Genomic DNA, 15440 nt, shown 5'->3' with positions numbered 1-15440 from the left:
TGGTGGGGGGTGCTCTTAGTGGCCTAGAGACCAGAGCCTGTACAGGAGGTGGCGGACAGGTAGCCTGCTCCAGGTTGGAGGGGACGGGGACCTGACCTTTGTTTCTCTGAATGGCAGCTCTGCTAGAAGGATGAAGCCAGGCTGCTCTCTACATCTGCCCCAGTCCCCTGCTCTCTGCAACCCCCACTGCAGAGAAGGCCCTGGTGTGGGCAGGGGATGAGCTTCCTGCTGAACTGCTAGGTTCCACCAGCCTCCAATTTACAGCTGCCCTTCTCAGGTGTGCAGCCACTTTCCAGGTATTCCATTCTGCCAGGGCTCTCCCCCAACTCTCCTCCCGGTCTTTGACAACTCTGGGCTCCAGGGTGTCTTCTGATTTCCTTCCCTCCTGCTGGGACGCTCCACAATACTGAACTCCCTTCCTCACCCACCTCCCTCTGGCAGCCTGGGGCAGACAGAACACTGGACCGAGAGGTCAGAAGACCTTGGATAAGTCACTGTGTCTATAACAACAGAAAGGCGAGGAGCAGAATCTGAGTTTCACCAGAGCTTATCTCTGACCCCCTCCCTCTCCTCCTCATGTAATTTCTTGCCAAGACAAGTCAATTCTTCTTTCAAACCATCTCATGGTCCCCCCCTCTGCCCCTGCCCTCCGTGGCCCCGTTTCGGTTCCCTGAGACTCCTATAATCCGGCCTCCCTGCCTCCACCACCTCACCAGGCCTGCGTACACACACGCCCCACAGTCCAGCTGGGTCCTCACGCTGCCCTCTCTCAACACCAGTGTGCCAGCTGTGCCCCATCTCTCACACCGACCTTTCCCACCCCAGGCTCCGTGCTCACTAGGAAGCTTGCCTTCACCCGAACGTGCCCTGCCCTCTCCAGCCATGGGCCCTTGCTCCATGACGAGCACCCTCCTCCATGGAAATGCTTTCCATCCTTCAAGTACCATCTCGAAAGCTACTTCCCCAGTGAGGCCTTTCCTCAGGTCCCCAAAAAGATGAAGTGTGTCCTTGCTCTGAGCCTTTGTCAGCAACCCTACCAGACTGGGGCTCCTCAAGGCCTGACACACAAGTTATTAATGAGTTTTCTTAAATACAGAAGTCCTCCGAAATCTGGCATTTCCATTGTTAGGAAGTTGGTAAGGACAGCATAGAAGACAGGGGTTGCAAACTGGTGACCCATGGGCCAAATCTGATCCCCGGGTGACATGATGTCTTTTTTTTAACTGAGGTAAAATCAACCATTTTAAAGTGTACAGTTCACTGGCAGTTAGTACATTCACAACGTTGTGCAACCACCACCTGTATCTGCTTCCAAAACATTTTCCTCATCCCGAAAGGAAACTCCATGCCCATTAAGCAGTCCCTCCTCATTTCTCCCTCCCCACAGCTTCTGGCACTAAGCTACCTTCTGTCTGTCCGGATTTATCTACTTCATATAAGTGGAATCATACCACATGTGGCCTTTTGTGTCTGGTTTCTTTCACTTACCATAATTTTTTGGAGGTTCATCCATGTTGTAGTATGTATCAGAACTTCATTCTTTTTCATGGCTGAATAATATTCACCACACGGACATACCACAATGTGTTTATCCATTCATCAGTTGCCGGACAACTTGCATCATATCCACCTTTTGGTCATTGTGAATAGTCCTGCTACGAACACTCTAGTACAAGTACTTGTTTGAGTCCCTGTTTTCAGTTCTTTTGGGTACATACCTAGGAGTGGAATTGCTGGGTCATATGGTAACTCTTATGTTTAACTTTTTGAGGAAGATATGGTGTTTTAATATTTTGAATTTGAATGCCTGTAGGTCCATCTGTCTGTCTCCATCTTTTCTATTGTCTTACACCTCACCCATTGACTCACATTATTTATCTGGCCCCTAAAGGCATCTTAATGTGCTGCCCCTAGGAGGCTTTGGCGGCAAAAAAACTTAGCGCCCAATTCAGTCGCTAACGAGCCGGAGACCTTGGGTAACTCTCTCCACCTCTCAGAGTACTATTTTGTTCAGCCTCAAAAGGAGATAATGCTTACCTAAGCGGAGGCGGCGAGGATCAGAGAGGCGATGGGCAGAACGTGCCTCTTTCGAAGCTGTCAAGTTCTGGAAACGGAGGGGCGGGCGAGGCCAGGAGGAGGAGAAAGAGAAAGCGGGCGGGCTGGGTGCCCTCTGGGGGTGTCGGCCGTGGTCAGGGCTGCCGGGCCGCAAACCTGCCGGGGTCCGAGCCGGCGCGCACGGGGTGGCCGCGGCACAGAGCGCAGCCGGCAGAGGGCTCGGGCGCCACCGCCGCGCGGCGCCTCGTCGGGGGCCGGGCTGGGCTGAGCTGCGAGCCCGGGCGGGGCTCAGGTTGGCTCGCGGTGGGCGGGGGTTGCCCCCCGTCCCCGCCCCCAACATCCGGGGGCCTGGGCTGGGCTCTGGGCTGGCCGCGCGCCGGTGAGTCAGGCCGGGTTTTCCCTCCGCCTTTAGGGCAGGCGAGCGAGCGCCGCCGAGCGCGTCCCTCCCTCGCCAATCCGGCTCCAGCGCCCGGCCGCCCGCGTTTTCCCGGCGCTTACCGCACGGCCGCTCCGGCCCCGCTCGCAGTCTCGGCCGGAGCCGGCGCCTTGGAGGGAGGGTTCGAATCCGCGCGAGGGAACTGCAGTGCGCGAGGGGTGCGGAGCGGCGCCAGCATGGTAAGTGGGGCGCGCCAAGGGCCGGAGCCGGGGACTGGACTCGGGGGGTGGGGCCGGCCGCCGAGGTCTCCCTTTCCTGGCGACCTTGGCCAAGCCACAGCCCTCGCCCGCCGCGCTTCCCGTCTGAGAAGTGGGCGGGGGTGGCAGGGTGCGGTGTGCGCCCAGGTGTCCCCTGCTTCCAGGCACCGAGGCACCGAGGCGCGGGATCAGGGACCGACCGCGATCAGGGACGCTGGGCTGGAGAGGCAGGCGGCAAGTTACGCTGCTCTCTGTGCCTCTTACAAACGCGCATTCCGCCGCGCCCGGGACCCCTGCGCCGCGGCTGGGGTGGGGCAGACGCCCTTGGTGCAGGAGTCTGATCTCGGCCTCCGCCCCCCAGGTAGCTCGAGCACCTCCCGCAGTTCTCAGGGCCTCCACCACAGCCTTCCCAGGGAAAATTACGTGGGGTTGCCAATCTCCTCTGCCTCGCCACCTTCCCCTCTCCCGCCCCCTCCGGGATACTCTCCCCCTGCCCTGTACAGGTGGCAGCTGCCAGTCTGCCGCCACGGGCCCCGACCTGTGGATAAGGGACGCTCCCAGGTTTGGGCGGCTGCAGCACAGTCCCAGGCTGGCCACAACCTTTGGCCAAAGTGAGGGCCGGCCTGGGGCCAGGCCGAAATCAGGGCCTTGAGCTATGTCTGGAAAGAGGACTGGGAGCCGTCGTCTCCCACCTGGCACCTCCCACCCAAGAGCAGATTGGGGCTCTCCTTCCTTGCACCAGGGGCTCAGGCTGGCTGTCCCGCGGCTTGGCTGCCGGTGCCCTCTTCCTGGAGCCCGGCTTGGGGAGGGAGCAGAGGCAGGAAGCCATCCTGGGCTGGTGATCAGCCTTCTCCCAGGGCCCTCCAAGGTAGGGCTCCTCTGCCGGCCGGCTGTGTGTGGGTGTGTATGTGCCAGACTGTGAATGAATGCGGCCAGCCGGCTCCTGCCACCACATGCCACCGCCTCTAGAGCCCTCTAGAGCCAGCAGCTTCCTGGGCTCAGAGTCCCTGTGCAGCACGGCTTCCACTACTTCTTCCTGACGGGGGGTGGGGGGGGTGGGGGGGGTAGGCAGGAAGGATTCCAGGCCAGGGGACTGGGATCCAAACCAGCCTGATTGCAGACGCCCTTGGGAGAAGCAGGCGTGGGGGCTGGGCAGACATACATATACAGTACTGTGTGCCCATGGAGGGCAGCTGGTGACCCCTGGCTGGGATAGCGTGATGCAGTAGAAAGGACCTTGCCCAGGGAGTTGGGGTTGGTTGTCACTGGGATCATGGGCAGCTTGCTTCTTTAGGGGCCTCAGTTTTCCTACCTGTAAAATGGAGTGAGGGTAACTCCTCACGAGGCTGTTGTAGAGATGATACAATGAAAAGGCTGAAAAAACTATAGAATGTGGTGCAGCTGTAAGTGACTGCATAGTGACCCTAAGAATCCCTCCTGCAGGGGTGCAATGCTGGGCTCTGCTTCTTCAAGGGTCGCAGTGGGGCTAGGGTATGCCAGCTTCTCCCGCCCCCTCCCTGGGCCCCTCACACACTGCCCTCTCTTTTGGAGCTGGGACATTCCAGTCCCATTCCTCAGGGGCAGCTGCAGACACGCCCTCAGCAAAGCTGATCCCCGGCAGGTGGCGGGACCCTCTCCAGAGGCCAGGGCCAGGAGGGGCTGAGCGCAGCCAAGGCCAGCCTGGGGGCTTCCTGCCCACATGCTCTGGGGTGTCCCCCCGAGAGGAGATGGACGGTGAGGTCAGGGTAGGCTTCTAAACCTGGGGAGCCTGTGCAGCTGAACAGGACCTCAGGCACATTATTTCACCTCCTGGGCCTTGGTGGTTTCCTCTTGTGCAGTGGGAGATGACAGTACCCCCTCCTGGGCATCCTGTGAGGATGTGGCAGGCCCAGTGGCAGGTGACCCAACGAGGCACCCACTAATAGATGCTGGGATGCCTCCTGCGTGTTCTCTCTTTCTCTGTTTTGTGGCTGGGCCAGTCCCCCAGCCCTGTTCTCCTATCTCCAGCAAGGATTGGTCCAAAGGAGATGCTCCTCTGTGTCCAGGACTTTCAGTGCTGCTGCCTAATCTTGGGGCCAGGGGGTGGAAGCAGGAGTAAAAGGGCACTGTTGGGGCCAACAGGGACCTGAGCAGAAGGCGGCTTGTGTGGCCAAGCCCAGACCTAACCAGCAGGGTGGTGGGGTTTTCACCCCCATGTAGAGCTCTGGGCCCCAGGGCAGGCACTGGGCTCCGGGCAGGGAAGCCCAGACACGTGGAGGCGGTCTGGCTTTCTGCTCTGACAGTGCCAGTGGGGCTGCAAGGCACTTGCTCTCTCTTCCCCCTTCCCCCACCACTTCCTCTCAGCCAGCCTGCATAGCTGCCCTGGCCTAACCAGGCCAGTCCCTGGGCTTCCAAGCAACGGGAAGGAATGTGTGTTGGAGGGAGACGGGGGAGGTGGATGGACCTCTTTAGGAAAAGGGACTGTCCCCAGGCTGAGACCTGGGCAGCGGGGAGCCTCCTGAAAGCCAGGGGCCTCGCCCCGCTGAGGGAGCTGATAATATAGCCAGTGAAGTTACGGGGTGGGGGGGGACAGTTTGAGGGTGGAGGGAGGGGGTCTTAGGGAAAGACAAAGGGAAGGGGCTGTCTGTGCCTCTTTGTCCGGCTTCATAGCTATTTCTTTTCTTTTCTTTTCTTTTTTGTGAGGAAGATCAGCCCTGAGCTAACATCCATGCTAATCCTCCTCTTTTTGCTGAGGAAGACCGGCTCTGAGCTAACATCTTCATAGCTATTTCTAATTGCTCAAGTCACTTGTGGAGAGAAGCTGGTCCCATGCCCCCCTCACCACCTACACACACCCCTGCATCTAGCCTGGGGGCTGGGGGGGACAGCTGGGTCTTTGTGCTGGAGTGTTCTCGTGTTGTGCCTGTCTATCCCGGAGGGTGCTTGGTGCTGTGTGGGTGACCTTGAGCATGACTGTGTCTGCCGTTGGATGTGACTGTCCACGCCGTGCCCTCTAACATAGGAGCCTCTGTGCTGCTGGCAGCGCTGACTGGACTGCAGCATGTGTGTGGTGCACGTGCTGTTGTGTCCCACAGCTGCCTCTCCCCTGAGGCCCTCCGTGGGGAACGTGGGTTGTCAGTTATTGCTCCCTGAGACAGGAAGTGAGGATCTGCCCAGGGGAAGGTGAGGTGGTGTGTGTTTGGGATGAAGTGGGCGTGTTTGGCACCACTGCCACCATCCCCGCCCCCATGTACTCACCGGGCTTACAGTTCACAAGACCTTTTACCTCTGTTGTCTCTGTGACTGTCACAGCAACCCATAAGGAAGGTGGGGCAGGCAGAGTCTTTCCCACTGCAGAGATGGGGAAACCGAGGCATGGCTAAGAGAGGTGCCCGCGGAGAGAGAGTTTGAGGGCAAGGCTGGAGACCAGGTGCTCTGCTGTCTGCTTCCCTGAGAAGCAGTGGCAGGGGGTCAGTGCTCTTGGACACAGTGCTGTCTGTGGCTGGGCAGGCTTGTCCTGGACAGGGGGCGTCAGATTGGGAGGCAAGATGCTTCAGTTCCAGCTCTGGGCTGGGGGTGATTTCCCACTGGACGTTTGGCAGCCGTGGTGCTGGGATCACAGGCATCCTCATTCTTACCAGCCCTGTGACCTTGGGCAAGCCATCTTTCAGAGCCACAGGGCCCTTACTTAGAAAACAGACAGTAACTGTGTCACAGGGCTCAGCGGGACCCTATACAGGGCCGTGTCGCTGTGGGTGCCCAGCCCCTGTGATTCCTTACCTGGGTGAGTCCCCTGACCCTGTGTGACCTGTGATGCCCCCAGAGGGGTTGAGCCTGCTGGGGGCTGGGACGGGAGGGTTGAGAAGGTTCCTTTTGCCCTTAGGGTAGGGTTGAGGGCCACAAGGTGTGGGGGCAGGGCCATACCCTCCCTCCCATTCCTGGAGAGCTTTGTCTTCCACGAACACAAAACCTGGAAATGGTCAAGGAAGATGGAACCTCCTAACGACCATTGTTTGGGGTGGGAGTGGGTGTCCCGGAAGCATATTGGGTGGGGCGGGGGGGCTTGCAGCTGCAGCGTGCCTGTTGGGCGTCCGTCTGGGTCGGGAGCAGCTGCTCGGGGATAGGAGGCAGAGAAGGCGGCGAAGGCGGCATCGTTCATTTGGCAGGTCCTTTCTGAGCACCTACTGTGTGCTGGACACTGGGCTGGGTACTGGAGACAGGTCCCACCCCCAGGGTGTGGTCCCAGCACAGGTGGGAGACAGTGCATAACCTACTCATTCATCCGCCTGCTGGGGGCATTCGAGTTTCTGACCAGCTAAGCCCAGCTTCGGCCAGCCTGTGCTGACCCTGGCTGCTGGCCAGGCCCTGGACTGAGCACTTTGTCTTGTTATCTCAGCCATCCTCCCAGCATCCCTGAGTAGTGAGAGTTGTCATGGCCATTGTCTAGATGAGGAAGCCAGGGCCCACACACTGATTGGCTCCACGCCGGGTCAGGATTTGGGGTCCCCCTGCCTGGTGGTGGGCTTTGGGGTGGCAGTGTCTCCAAGGGCTGGCAGGGGCTCCGGCTGCGCCTTCCCTCTGCCTCCCACCACTGCCAGAACGTGAACACCTGTTCCGGAAACTGTGGCCATTGTTCCCGCCATCCTTCCTTCCCTTGGGCCCTTCCTGTTTGTATCCCTCCCTCTGCAGCCCCCAACCCCACCATTGCCAGGTGCTTCCCTTGGGGAACTCTGACCCTCTGCAGGAAGAGGGCTGAACTGGGTTTTCCCCCTCCCAAGGGAAGAAGGAGTGGAGAGTCAGGCCATTGGCCCTGGTTCCCTGTGCCCTCTGCCCACTCAGCAAATGAGGGTGTAGGAGCCTGATGGGAGAGTGAGCAAGGTCAGAGGCAGACAGAGCCTGAGTCCTCAGTTGGCCCAGTCCTGGGAGGGCCCCTATCCTGCTGCTTCAGGGCCCGCCCCTGTGCCCCCCAATCACACACTGGCCCCTAGCTGGAGCTGGGGCGCTGGGGAGGTGGCTTGGGGGCCTCTACCCCTTTCTCTTGCCAGCCTAGGAATCCTGTCCTGGATTCCCTCTGGGATACACATCTGTCTCTCCTGAGTGGGGCCCAGTCGGGAGCTGACACAGAGAGCAAGCACCTGGTTTTAGGGCATCAGGGAAGTTGGGCAGCAAGCGCCCACCTGCCTCTGATAGAGCCTCCCGCTCCCCAGAAGCGGCTGCCTGTGCCCTGTTGAAACTTCATGGCCACAGCCCCAGGTCCTGCTGGCATTGCCATGGGCAGCGTGGGCAGCCTATTGGAACGGCAGGACTTCTCCCCTGAAGAGCTACGGGCGGCACTCGCAGGGTCCCGCAGCTCCCGCCAGCCTGATGGGCTCCTTCGGAAGGGCTTGGGCCAGCGTGAGCTCCTCAGCTACCTGCACCTCCCCAAGAAGGACAGCAAGACCACCAAGCGAGCCCCTCGGAATGAGCCTGCCGACTATGCCACCCTCTACTACCGGGAACATCCTCGAGCCGGTGACTTCAGCAAGACGTCGCTGCCTGAGCGGGGTCGCTTCGATAAGGTGCGCCTCTGCCGACCGACGCCCCTCCCTCGTGTAGGAGGGCGGGGATGGGGAGCTCGGGGCCTCCTTGGAAACCCTGATGCTGGGATGGGGCCAGGACCTGCAAGTCCTGTTATGGGCTAGCCTGAGGCTTGGTCACTGACTCCCGGTGATATGCGCCCCATGTTCTCAAAGAGGATCCTGAGGGGCTGTGGGAGCATCGGAGGGCAGCACAGCTGTCCCGGGACCTCACACCTGCCCTCTCTTCCTGGCAGTGCCGCATTCGCCCATCGGTATTCAAGCCTGTGGCGGGCACCGGGAAAGGCTTCCTGTCCATGCAGAGCCTGGCAGCCCACAAGGGCCAGAAGCTGTGGCGCAGCAATGGCAGCCTGCACACGCTGGCCTGCCACCCGCCCCTGAGCCCGGGGCCCCGGGCCAGCCAGGCACAGGCTCGTGCCCAGCTGCTGCACGCCCTCAGCCTGGACGAGGGCGGCCCTGAGCCTGAGCCCAGCCTGTCCGACTCCTCCAGTGGGGGCAGCTTTGGCCGCAGTCCTGGCACCGGCCCTGGCCCCTTCAGCTCCTCCCTGGGCCACATTAACCACCTTGGGGGCTCCCTGGACCGGGCCTCGCGGGGCCCCAAGGAGGCTGGGCCGCTGGCTATGCTGAGCTGTCTGCCTGAGCCACCGCCCCCCTACGAGTTCTCCTGCCCCACTGCCGAGGAGGTGGGAGCCATGCTGCCGGATACCTGTGAGGAGCTCAAGAGGGGCCTCGATGACGAGGATGGCGCCAACCCCTTCACACAGGTAAGGGCAGCCTCTTTCCTGGGGTCTTGTTCTGTCCCTTGGCATTGGAGTACAGGGCAGACAGAGGGTCCCCAGGCAGCTCACCCACATGACTCTGGGCACAAGAGAATAAGGAAAAGGGAGGTGATTCAGCTCCTCTCCCCCCACCCCACATGGTGGGGATGTCATGTTACAGATGGTCCTTGCTGGGAGTTGTGTGGGAAGGAGGGCGGGAGAGAGGTTCCCTGGGAGGGCCACATGTTGGGGACGCTTCACCTCTGGAGGGCATCCCAGGTTAGGGCACATGTGTGGTCAGAGTGCAGGGCCCTAGTGTTCGGGCATAGGACACAAGCTGTGGCTGGTGTGCTGGAGTGGTGGGCCGGCTATGTGTGCGCTGGCCCTGTCAGGCTCCTCTTCCCCTTGGCAGGTACTGGAGGAGCGCCAGCGGCTGTGGCTGTCTGAGCTGAAGCGCCTGTACATAGAGCGGCTGCATGAGGTGGCCCAGAAGGCTGAGCGCAGCGAGCGCAACCTCCAGCTGCAGCTGTTTATGGCCCAGCAGGAGCAGCGGCGCCTGCGGAAGGAGCTGCAGGCGCAGCAGGGCCTGGCCCCCGAGCCCCGGCCCCCAGGCACCCTCCCAGAGGCTGACCCCAGCGCCCGACCAGAGGAGGAAGCCCGATGGGAGGTGAGAGACCAGGCACTCAGAAACCCTCCAGTCCCCATCGCTGGAGTCCCGCCCTCTGCCCCCTTACCCTTTTGCTTGGCTCTTGCCCATCCTGTGTCCCCCCTCCAGGTGTGCCAGAAGACAGCAGAGATTAGCCTTCTGAAGCAGCAGCTCCGGGAGGCCCAGGCCGAGCTGGCGCAGAAGCTGGCTGAGATCTTCAGTCTGAAGACACAGCTTCGGGGCAGCCGGGCACAAGCTCAGGCCCAGGACGCAGAGCTGGCCCGGCTACGCGAGACCGTGCGGAGCCTGCAGGAGCAGGCCCCCCGGGAGGAAGCCCCAGGCAGCTGTGAGACCGATGACTGCAAGAGCAGGGGGCTGCTAGGGGAGGCAGGAGGCAGCGAGCCCGCAGATGGCACTGAGCAGCTGCGGGCTGAGCTGCTGCAAGAGCGACTCCGGAGCCAGGAGCAGACTCTACGCTTCGAGCGGGAGCGGCGGACGTGGCAGGAGGAGAAGGAGCGGGTGCTGCGCTACCAGCGGGAGATCCAGGGGGGCTACCTGGACATGTACCGCCGCAACCAGGCGCTGGAACAGGAACTGCGGGTGCTGCGGGAGCCCCCCACACCCTGGAGTCCTCGGCTTGAGTCCTCCAAGATCTGAGGCCAGTGGAGTGAGCTGGCAGCAGAAGCACTGTCAGAAGATGGCTTGGGCAAGCCCTCCCTGAGATGGCCGCCTCTTTCCTTACATTGGTCTGGGGCAGAATCTGCTGAGGCCAGCCAGGGCTGGGGGGGCCCGCTGAGAGGAAGGATCCAGTGGGCTGTGGGCTGGAGAGGGTGCCAGCAGCAGGAGCCAGGGCAAGGCGCTCCTAGTAGAGGAGCACCCGGGCAGGGCCCAGCCTTGCTTCCTGTAGTAGGTGTGGCCCAGAGAAGGAGGTTGGAGAATGAAGAGCCCCATGATGCAGAAGGGCAGGCATGAGGGAGGCTGGGCTGGGAACATTGGCCTCCCTGGAATAAAACCATGTTTTCTACGAGGAGGCCCCAGGTGACCTGTGGGGCCTGTCTCTGGGCTGAGTCTAGAGGATCGTGGATGGTTGGGGTGTGACATGGGCTGTAGCTCCTCCTGTGGTCACGGTCAGTGGGAGGGTGTGCCCCGTGCCTGTGTGCGCAGCTGCTGGGCATGTGGTCGGTGAGGGGAGGAATCTCCTTGCCTAGTGCCACACAGTTCCTTAGCTGCGGTGGGGGCTGCAATTCCTTCAGCATCAGTGGGATTTTTCAGAAGGAACAATGCCAGGGAACCTAGGAAAACAAACAGGCAAGTCACCCAAGGCATTATGAGAACATAAAACATTCTCCTGGTGGGAAGTCTAGGTCCCCAGTGCCCATTCCTGCTGGATCTGGGGCCAGCCTGAAACAGCTTCCGCTAGAGCACCCAAAGGCTCCAGTAGGGCCCTGCCCCTCCCCGAATGCACTTCCCATCTTTCTGTCTGGCTGCGCTACACCCCTCCCTCCACAGGGATGGGGGGCCCTGGGAACGTGCAGGAGACGAGGCAGAGAAAGCTTGTGGGTCTCTTGGTAAAGAGCCTTTACCACAGCAAGGAATGTGGCCATTTCCCTGTAGGCATGGAGGGCCATGGGGTCTTTTTAAGCGGGGGTGAGATGTGATCTGATTTGTATTCTGGAAAGCTCTGTCCTGAGAGGACACAGCTTCCTGTCCCTGGCCCTGCACTGTGCTCCCTGACCCTTGCTGTCAGCCAAGGCTGATCCTCAGCCCTCTTAAGACCCGCTCCCACCCGTGGCCTGTCAGCAGTCTGACTTTCAATCTGGGCCTTTGCTCCCCTTCTGGGCAGTGGCCTGAAGCACAGATCCAGTCTGGCTGTGCAAGTGGGCTCTCTCCACCCGTCGTGGAGATGCATCGTCGTAACTGCCGCCAGGTATTGAGTGCTCCCTGACTGCTAAGTGCTATTAGGCCATCAGGGCATGGGGGCTCAGGGTTGAGTTAGATGTGCTTCCTGCCCCACGGGAGCTGGCATACAGACGTCTCTCCCCTCCCAGTCCCTGCCCTGATGGGGCGGCAGCCGCCTCTGATGAGTTCTCAGCAGAAACCCTCCATTTGCTCTTTGGCTGTGCTCCTGCCCTCCAAGGCCACGCTGGCAGCCCCCTCAGGCCCCAGTCGGTGGGTCCTGGTGGAGAGTGGAGTTGCTGTGCAGGGCTGTGGATGGGGCTATGGAGTGAGCCCGTGTGCACTGCCTGTTTAGGCTGGAGAGGGGTGTGTGAGTTGTTTGCTGTGGGGATGGTGTGTTTATGGCCCGGTGAGTGGCAGGTGTGTGTAGAGATGTGCTGTGGGTGGTGGGTGTGTCTGGGGGTGTGTGTTTGGGGCTCCTGGGTTGGAGGCCAGGAGGGCTGCTTCCTGACTGCTCCCTCTGTCTTGTTCCTTCCCACCAGCCCGAGCCCTTTTAGCGCTGGTCAGGCTTGGGTGGAGCCTGAGGCCAGGACAGACCCCAGGCCTAGCTGAGACTCACTTAGGCCCATCCCTGAGGCCAGGTCCTCTGCCTGGGGAGGGAAACGGGGACCACCTGGGTTAAGCAGGCCTGTCCCCCACAGGCCTTGGAACAGGCCTTTGACAGACCCCTCCAAACCAAGGTCTCTGGGCCAGTGACCCTCCAGAGGTCCCCCCAGAGCTGGGTGCTAGCCTTAAGCCTGAATCCCTCCCTCCCCACAGCCTGGAGCTGGTCAGGCTGCGTGCCCACGTGCCCTACAATGTCCAGGTTGGGTGCCCACATGCTCCATAATGGCTGGGGTCCACCTTTTGGTGTACCAGCTCTGCAGAACAGCTCCCCACCCAGCAATTAGGGAGCTGGGCTGGCCAGTACAGCCAGTGGGGAGTGGGTGGGCGGTACCAAAACTTGGCAGCTGTGCCAGAAACCAAGGCCAGGCCCAGATGTAGGGGAGGGCGCAAGAGAGCCGAAGCTGGGGCCTCGGAGGGAACCGGATCCCTGTTAGCTCATCCCTGCTGGGCAAACCAGTTCCTGGTCCCCAAGCCGGCTGGGTGGCTCTGGGGCCGGCTGATCACAGGTGCCACTGTAGTGGCTTCGGGGCAGCCCCTCCCTCCTGCCCCTAGCAGGCCCCTCAGCTGCCCTCAGTCCCCTCTCCCAGCGGACTAGGTCCAGGCAGCCAGTTCTCCAGAACTGTGGCAAGCCCCCCACCCTGGGCTCTGCCCGTGCTTAACTCAGATAGTGTCACGCCTTCCAGCAGTTCCCTAGGCCCCTTAGCCTATCACTTGAGGCCTCTGAGAGTCTGGCCTCCAGGGTCACAGTGGTGCCCCTTCTGACCCCAGCAGCTCCTTGCCACCCTCTGGGCCCTCGTCCTCCAGGCAGAGCCCCCTCACGGTGCTCAGATCTTGCCGCCTCAGGGAAGCCTTTCCCAAACTCACGCCCTGCCTGGGCAGTCTTCGCTCCCTGTGCCGACAGCCCCCATATGTCTCTCCATCAGCTCTGTGCTGCTGGAATTATCAGTTTGCCTCTGTCTCCACTGGGCTGTGGACATTGCTGGGATGGGACCATGTTTTCTGTTTTCATCCCCAAACCCCACTCTGGCTCCAGCCCAGAAGGCCCTGGGGGACTTGGAGTCAAAAGGGGCCAGATCCCTCCGCTGACTGGCAAGGGATCAAGCTTGGGGTGCGATGGGGTTGGTAGGGAAAGCTCCAGCTCTGAGTGTTCATTCACCATTTGTGGGCACCTGGTCACACCTGGTTTGTGCCAAGCATGGGCCCTCCAGAGCCAATCACCATTCATTGCCCAGGGATGTATTGTGTGCCTCCCTCAGGGTCAGGCCTGGTTCCCATGTGAGGAAGCCGAGGTGGCTAAGGCCTCTGCCCACATGGCCTTTCCCTGTGGGTGGAGGAGGAGACAACACATGTACGTCCACAGTAGTGATTAGGCCAGAAGAACCAAAACATACATACATGGGAAACACAGCCGGGCCTTCATGGTGGCGAGCAAGTCAGCAGAGCATGGAGAAGGCAGAAGGAGCCTGTCTGGGGGCATGAGAGTAAATTTCTCTGAGACTGGGGGCTGTAAGTATTAGGGAGCCTTTCTCTAAACGGGGTGCAGGCCCCACAGTGACGATTCAGATTGCATAACCCACCGCCCTATGGGCACTTAGGCTTCTATACTGGATTCAGAAAAGAAAATGCCATTTCAGGCCGGCCCCGTGGCTTAGCGGTTAAGTGTGGGCGCTCCGCTACTGGCGGCCCGGGTTCAATCCCAGGCACGCACCGACGCACCACTTCTCCAGCCATGCTGAGGCCGCGTCCCACATACAGCAACTAGAAGGATGTGCAGCTGTGACATACAACTATGTACTGGGGCTTTGGGGGAAAAAAAATAAATAAAATTATTAAAAAGAAAATGCCATTTCTCGCAACAAAAACAAAGTGAAATGTGTCACGAGAGGTGAGCCTTGAGTGCGATGGGAGTTCAGAGGATAGCTGGCTCACCATTCCAGGTGATGGGGGGGGGTGACAAGGGTTGACCAAACTTTGATCAGGTCCTTCTGAGCTCTCTTTTTCACTATACCTGACCTTGGGCTCCTGTGTCCTTCCTTGTTCAGTCCAGTTCTAGCAAGAATCCTGCTTAGTTAGTTTAGCCAGAATCCTCCATCCTCCATATCTGATCACCCTCTATCTAATCTGGTTCTTCAGCCCCGGTCATCCCCCAGAAAGTATCTGATCACCCTGGCCTGCCTTCAGCGAGAATCCTGTGAGGTTCCTTTAGCCAGGATCCCCCCTGCCCCCTGAGGTTTCCTTAGTAATTTTCCATCCACTGACCCCCACCCTGCTCCTTGGCTGTAAATTCTACTTTTCCTTGTCATATGTGGCATTGAGCCCACTCTCCCCTACTATGAAACCCCATAGCAGTAGTCTCCCTTGAATAAAGTCTTCTTACCACTCTTGAACAAGTGTCATGAGTAATTTTTGTCTTTACCACGGGTGAGCTTCTCTGAGGAGGGGAAGTTGGGGGGCTTTCCTCTGGAGCAGTATGGGATTAGGGCATCACAGGATGGGCTTGGACTTGGACACAGGGAAGTGTGGGGCAGGTCCAGGGGAGGGTTCTTTCTGGAAGGGCTGAGGGGAGGCAAGACAGGTCCTGGACAGCCTAGTGAGCTGGCACAGAGGACTTCACCTCCTGTGACTGGGTGGGTCCCTCAGGCAGCCAAGAGGAAGGGCCAGAACCAGGACTAGTTTATGTGTGTGTCACCTGTAGTCCCAAAGGGGCCCCCGCTCAGAGGGGCCTACACTTTGTGTGACGGTACTCTGTTGTCCCATCTTGAGTTTCTTTTTTTTTTTTTTTAAAGATTTTATTTATTCATTTTTTTCCCCCCAAAGCCCCAGTAGATAGTTGTATGTCATAGGTTCACATCCTTCTAGTTGCTGTACGTGGGACTCGGCCTCGCGTTGGACGGAGAAGTGGTGCCTCGGGGCGCGCCCGGGATCCGAACCCGGGCCGCCAGCATCAGAGCGCGCGCACTTAACCGCTAAGCCACGGAGCCGGCCCTGATCTTGAGTTTCTTAACAATGTTTGAACAAGGGGCCTCGTATTTTCATTTTTCTCTGGGGCCTGCAAATTATGTAGCCACTCCTGGCCTGAACCAAAGCTTTCAAGGAGGGACAGGAACAGGAAGAAGGAGCGGGAGACGTTGGGAGCCACCTGTAGGCTGGAAGGAAGAGACAGGGCCTGAGCAGCAACTCTGGCTCCATGGACTGAACCCTGATGCTCCTAGGTTCCCCAGAGGAGGACAG

At 59.9% G+C, this 15440-nt stretch overlaps 1 protein-coding gene and 1 long non-coding RNA gene across 3 annotated transcripts in view; one reads left to right on the top strand and one right to left on the bottom strand.

Annotated features, from left to right (window-relative positions):
• Positions 1-2269, bottom strand: part of LOC147917185 (uncharacterized) — an 88495-nt gene extending 86226 nt beyond the window's left edge. Inside the window, exon 1 of the long non-coding RNA XR_015551889.1 lies at positions 2038-2269. This is a non-coding gene — a long non-coding RNA (uncharacterized LOC147917185). The remainder of the gene's footprint in view (positions 1-2037) is intronic.
• Positions 2270-2453: 184 nt separating this feature from the next.
• Positions 2454-14050, top strand: N4BP3 (NEDD4 binding protein 3). 2 transcript variants are annotated; one of them, XM_087429277.1, is made up of 5 exons: positions 2454-2670; positions 7875-8225; positions 8480-9007; positions 9414-9668; positions 9777-14050. In XM_087429277.1, exons 2-5 carry the CDS (start codon positions 7905-7907, stop codon positions 10302-10304), a joined length of 1632 nt encoding a protein of 543 aa, XP_087285403.1. In that variant the 5' UTR covers positions 2454-2670; positions 7875-7904; the 3' UTR covers positions 10305-14050. The 2 variants fall into 2 exon arrangements, with proteins under 2 accessions (XP_087285403.1, XP_004428506.1); XM_004428449.3 differs by lacking the exon at positions 2454-2670 and having other exon boundaries at positions 6789-8225.
• Positions 14051-15440: the final 1390 nt, after the last annotated feature.

This window comes from Ceratotherium simum, chromosome 4 (genome assembly GCF_057802395.1).
Source record: "Ceratotherium simum simum isolate JZ-2026a chromosome 4, ASM5780239v1, whole genome shotgun sequence".
In the NCBI taxonomy this organism is placed as follows: Eukaryota; Metazoa; Chordata; class Mammalia; order Perissodactyla; family Rhinocerotidae; genus Ceratotherium; species Ceratotherium simum.
This window is presented reverse-complemented; position numbering and strand designations above follow the sequence as displayed.

Bases quoted from the DNA above. Each gene is read 5' to 3' on its own strand.
- N4BP3 (XM_087429277.1), top strand. From the start codon at position 7,905: ATGGCCACAGCCCCAGGTCCTGCTGGCATTGCCATGGGCAGCGTGGGC. The intron at 8,226-8,479 runs GTGCGCCTCTGC...TCTTCCTGGCAG, and splicing joins AGCGGGGTCGCTTCGATAAG to TGCCGCATTCGCCCATCGGT. The intron at 9,008-9,413 runs GTAAGGGCAGCC...TCCCCTTGGCAG, and splicing joins GCGCCAACCCCTTCACACAG to GTACTGGAGGAGCGCCAGCG.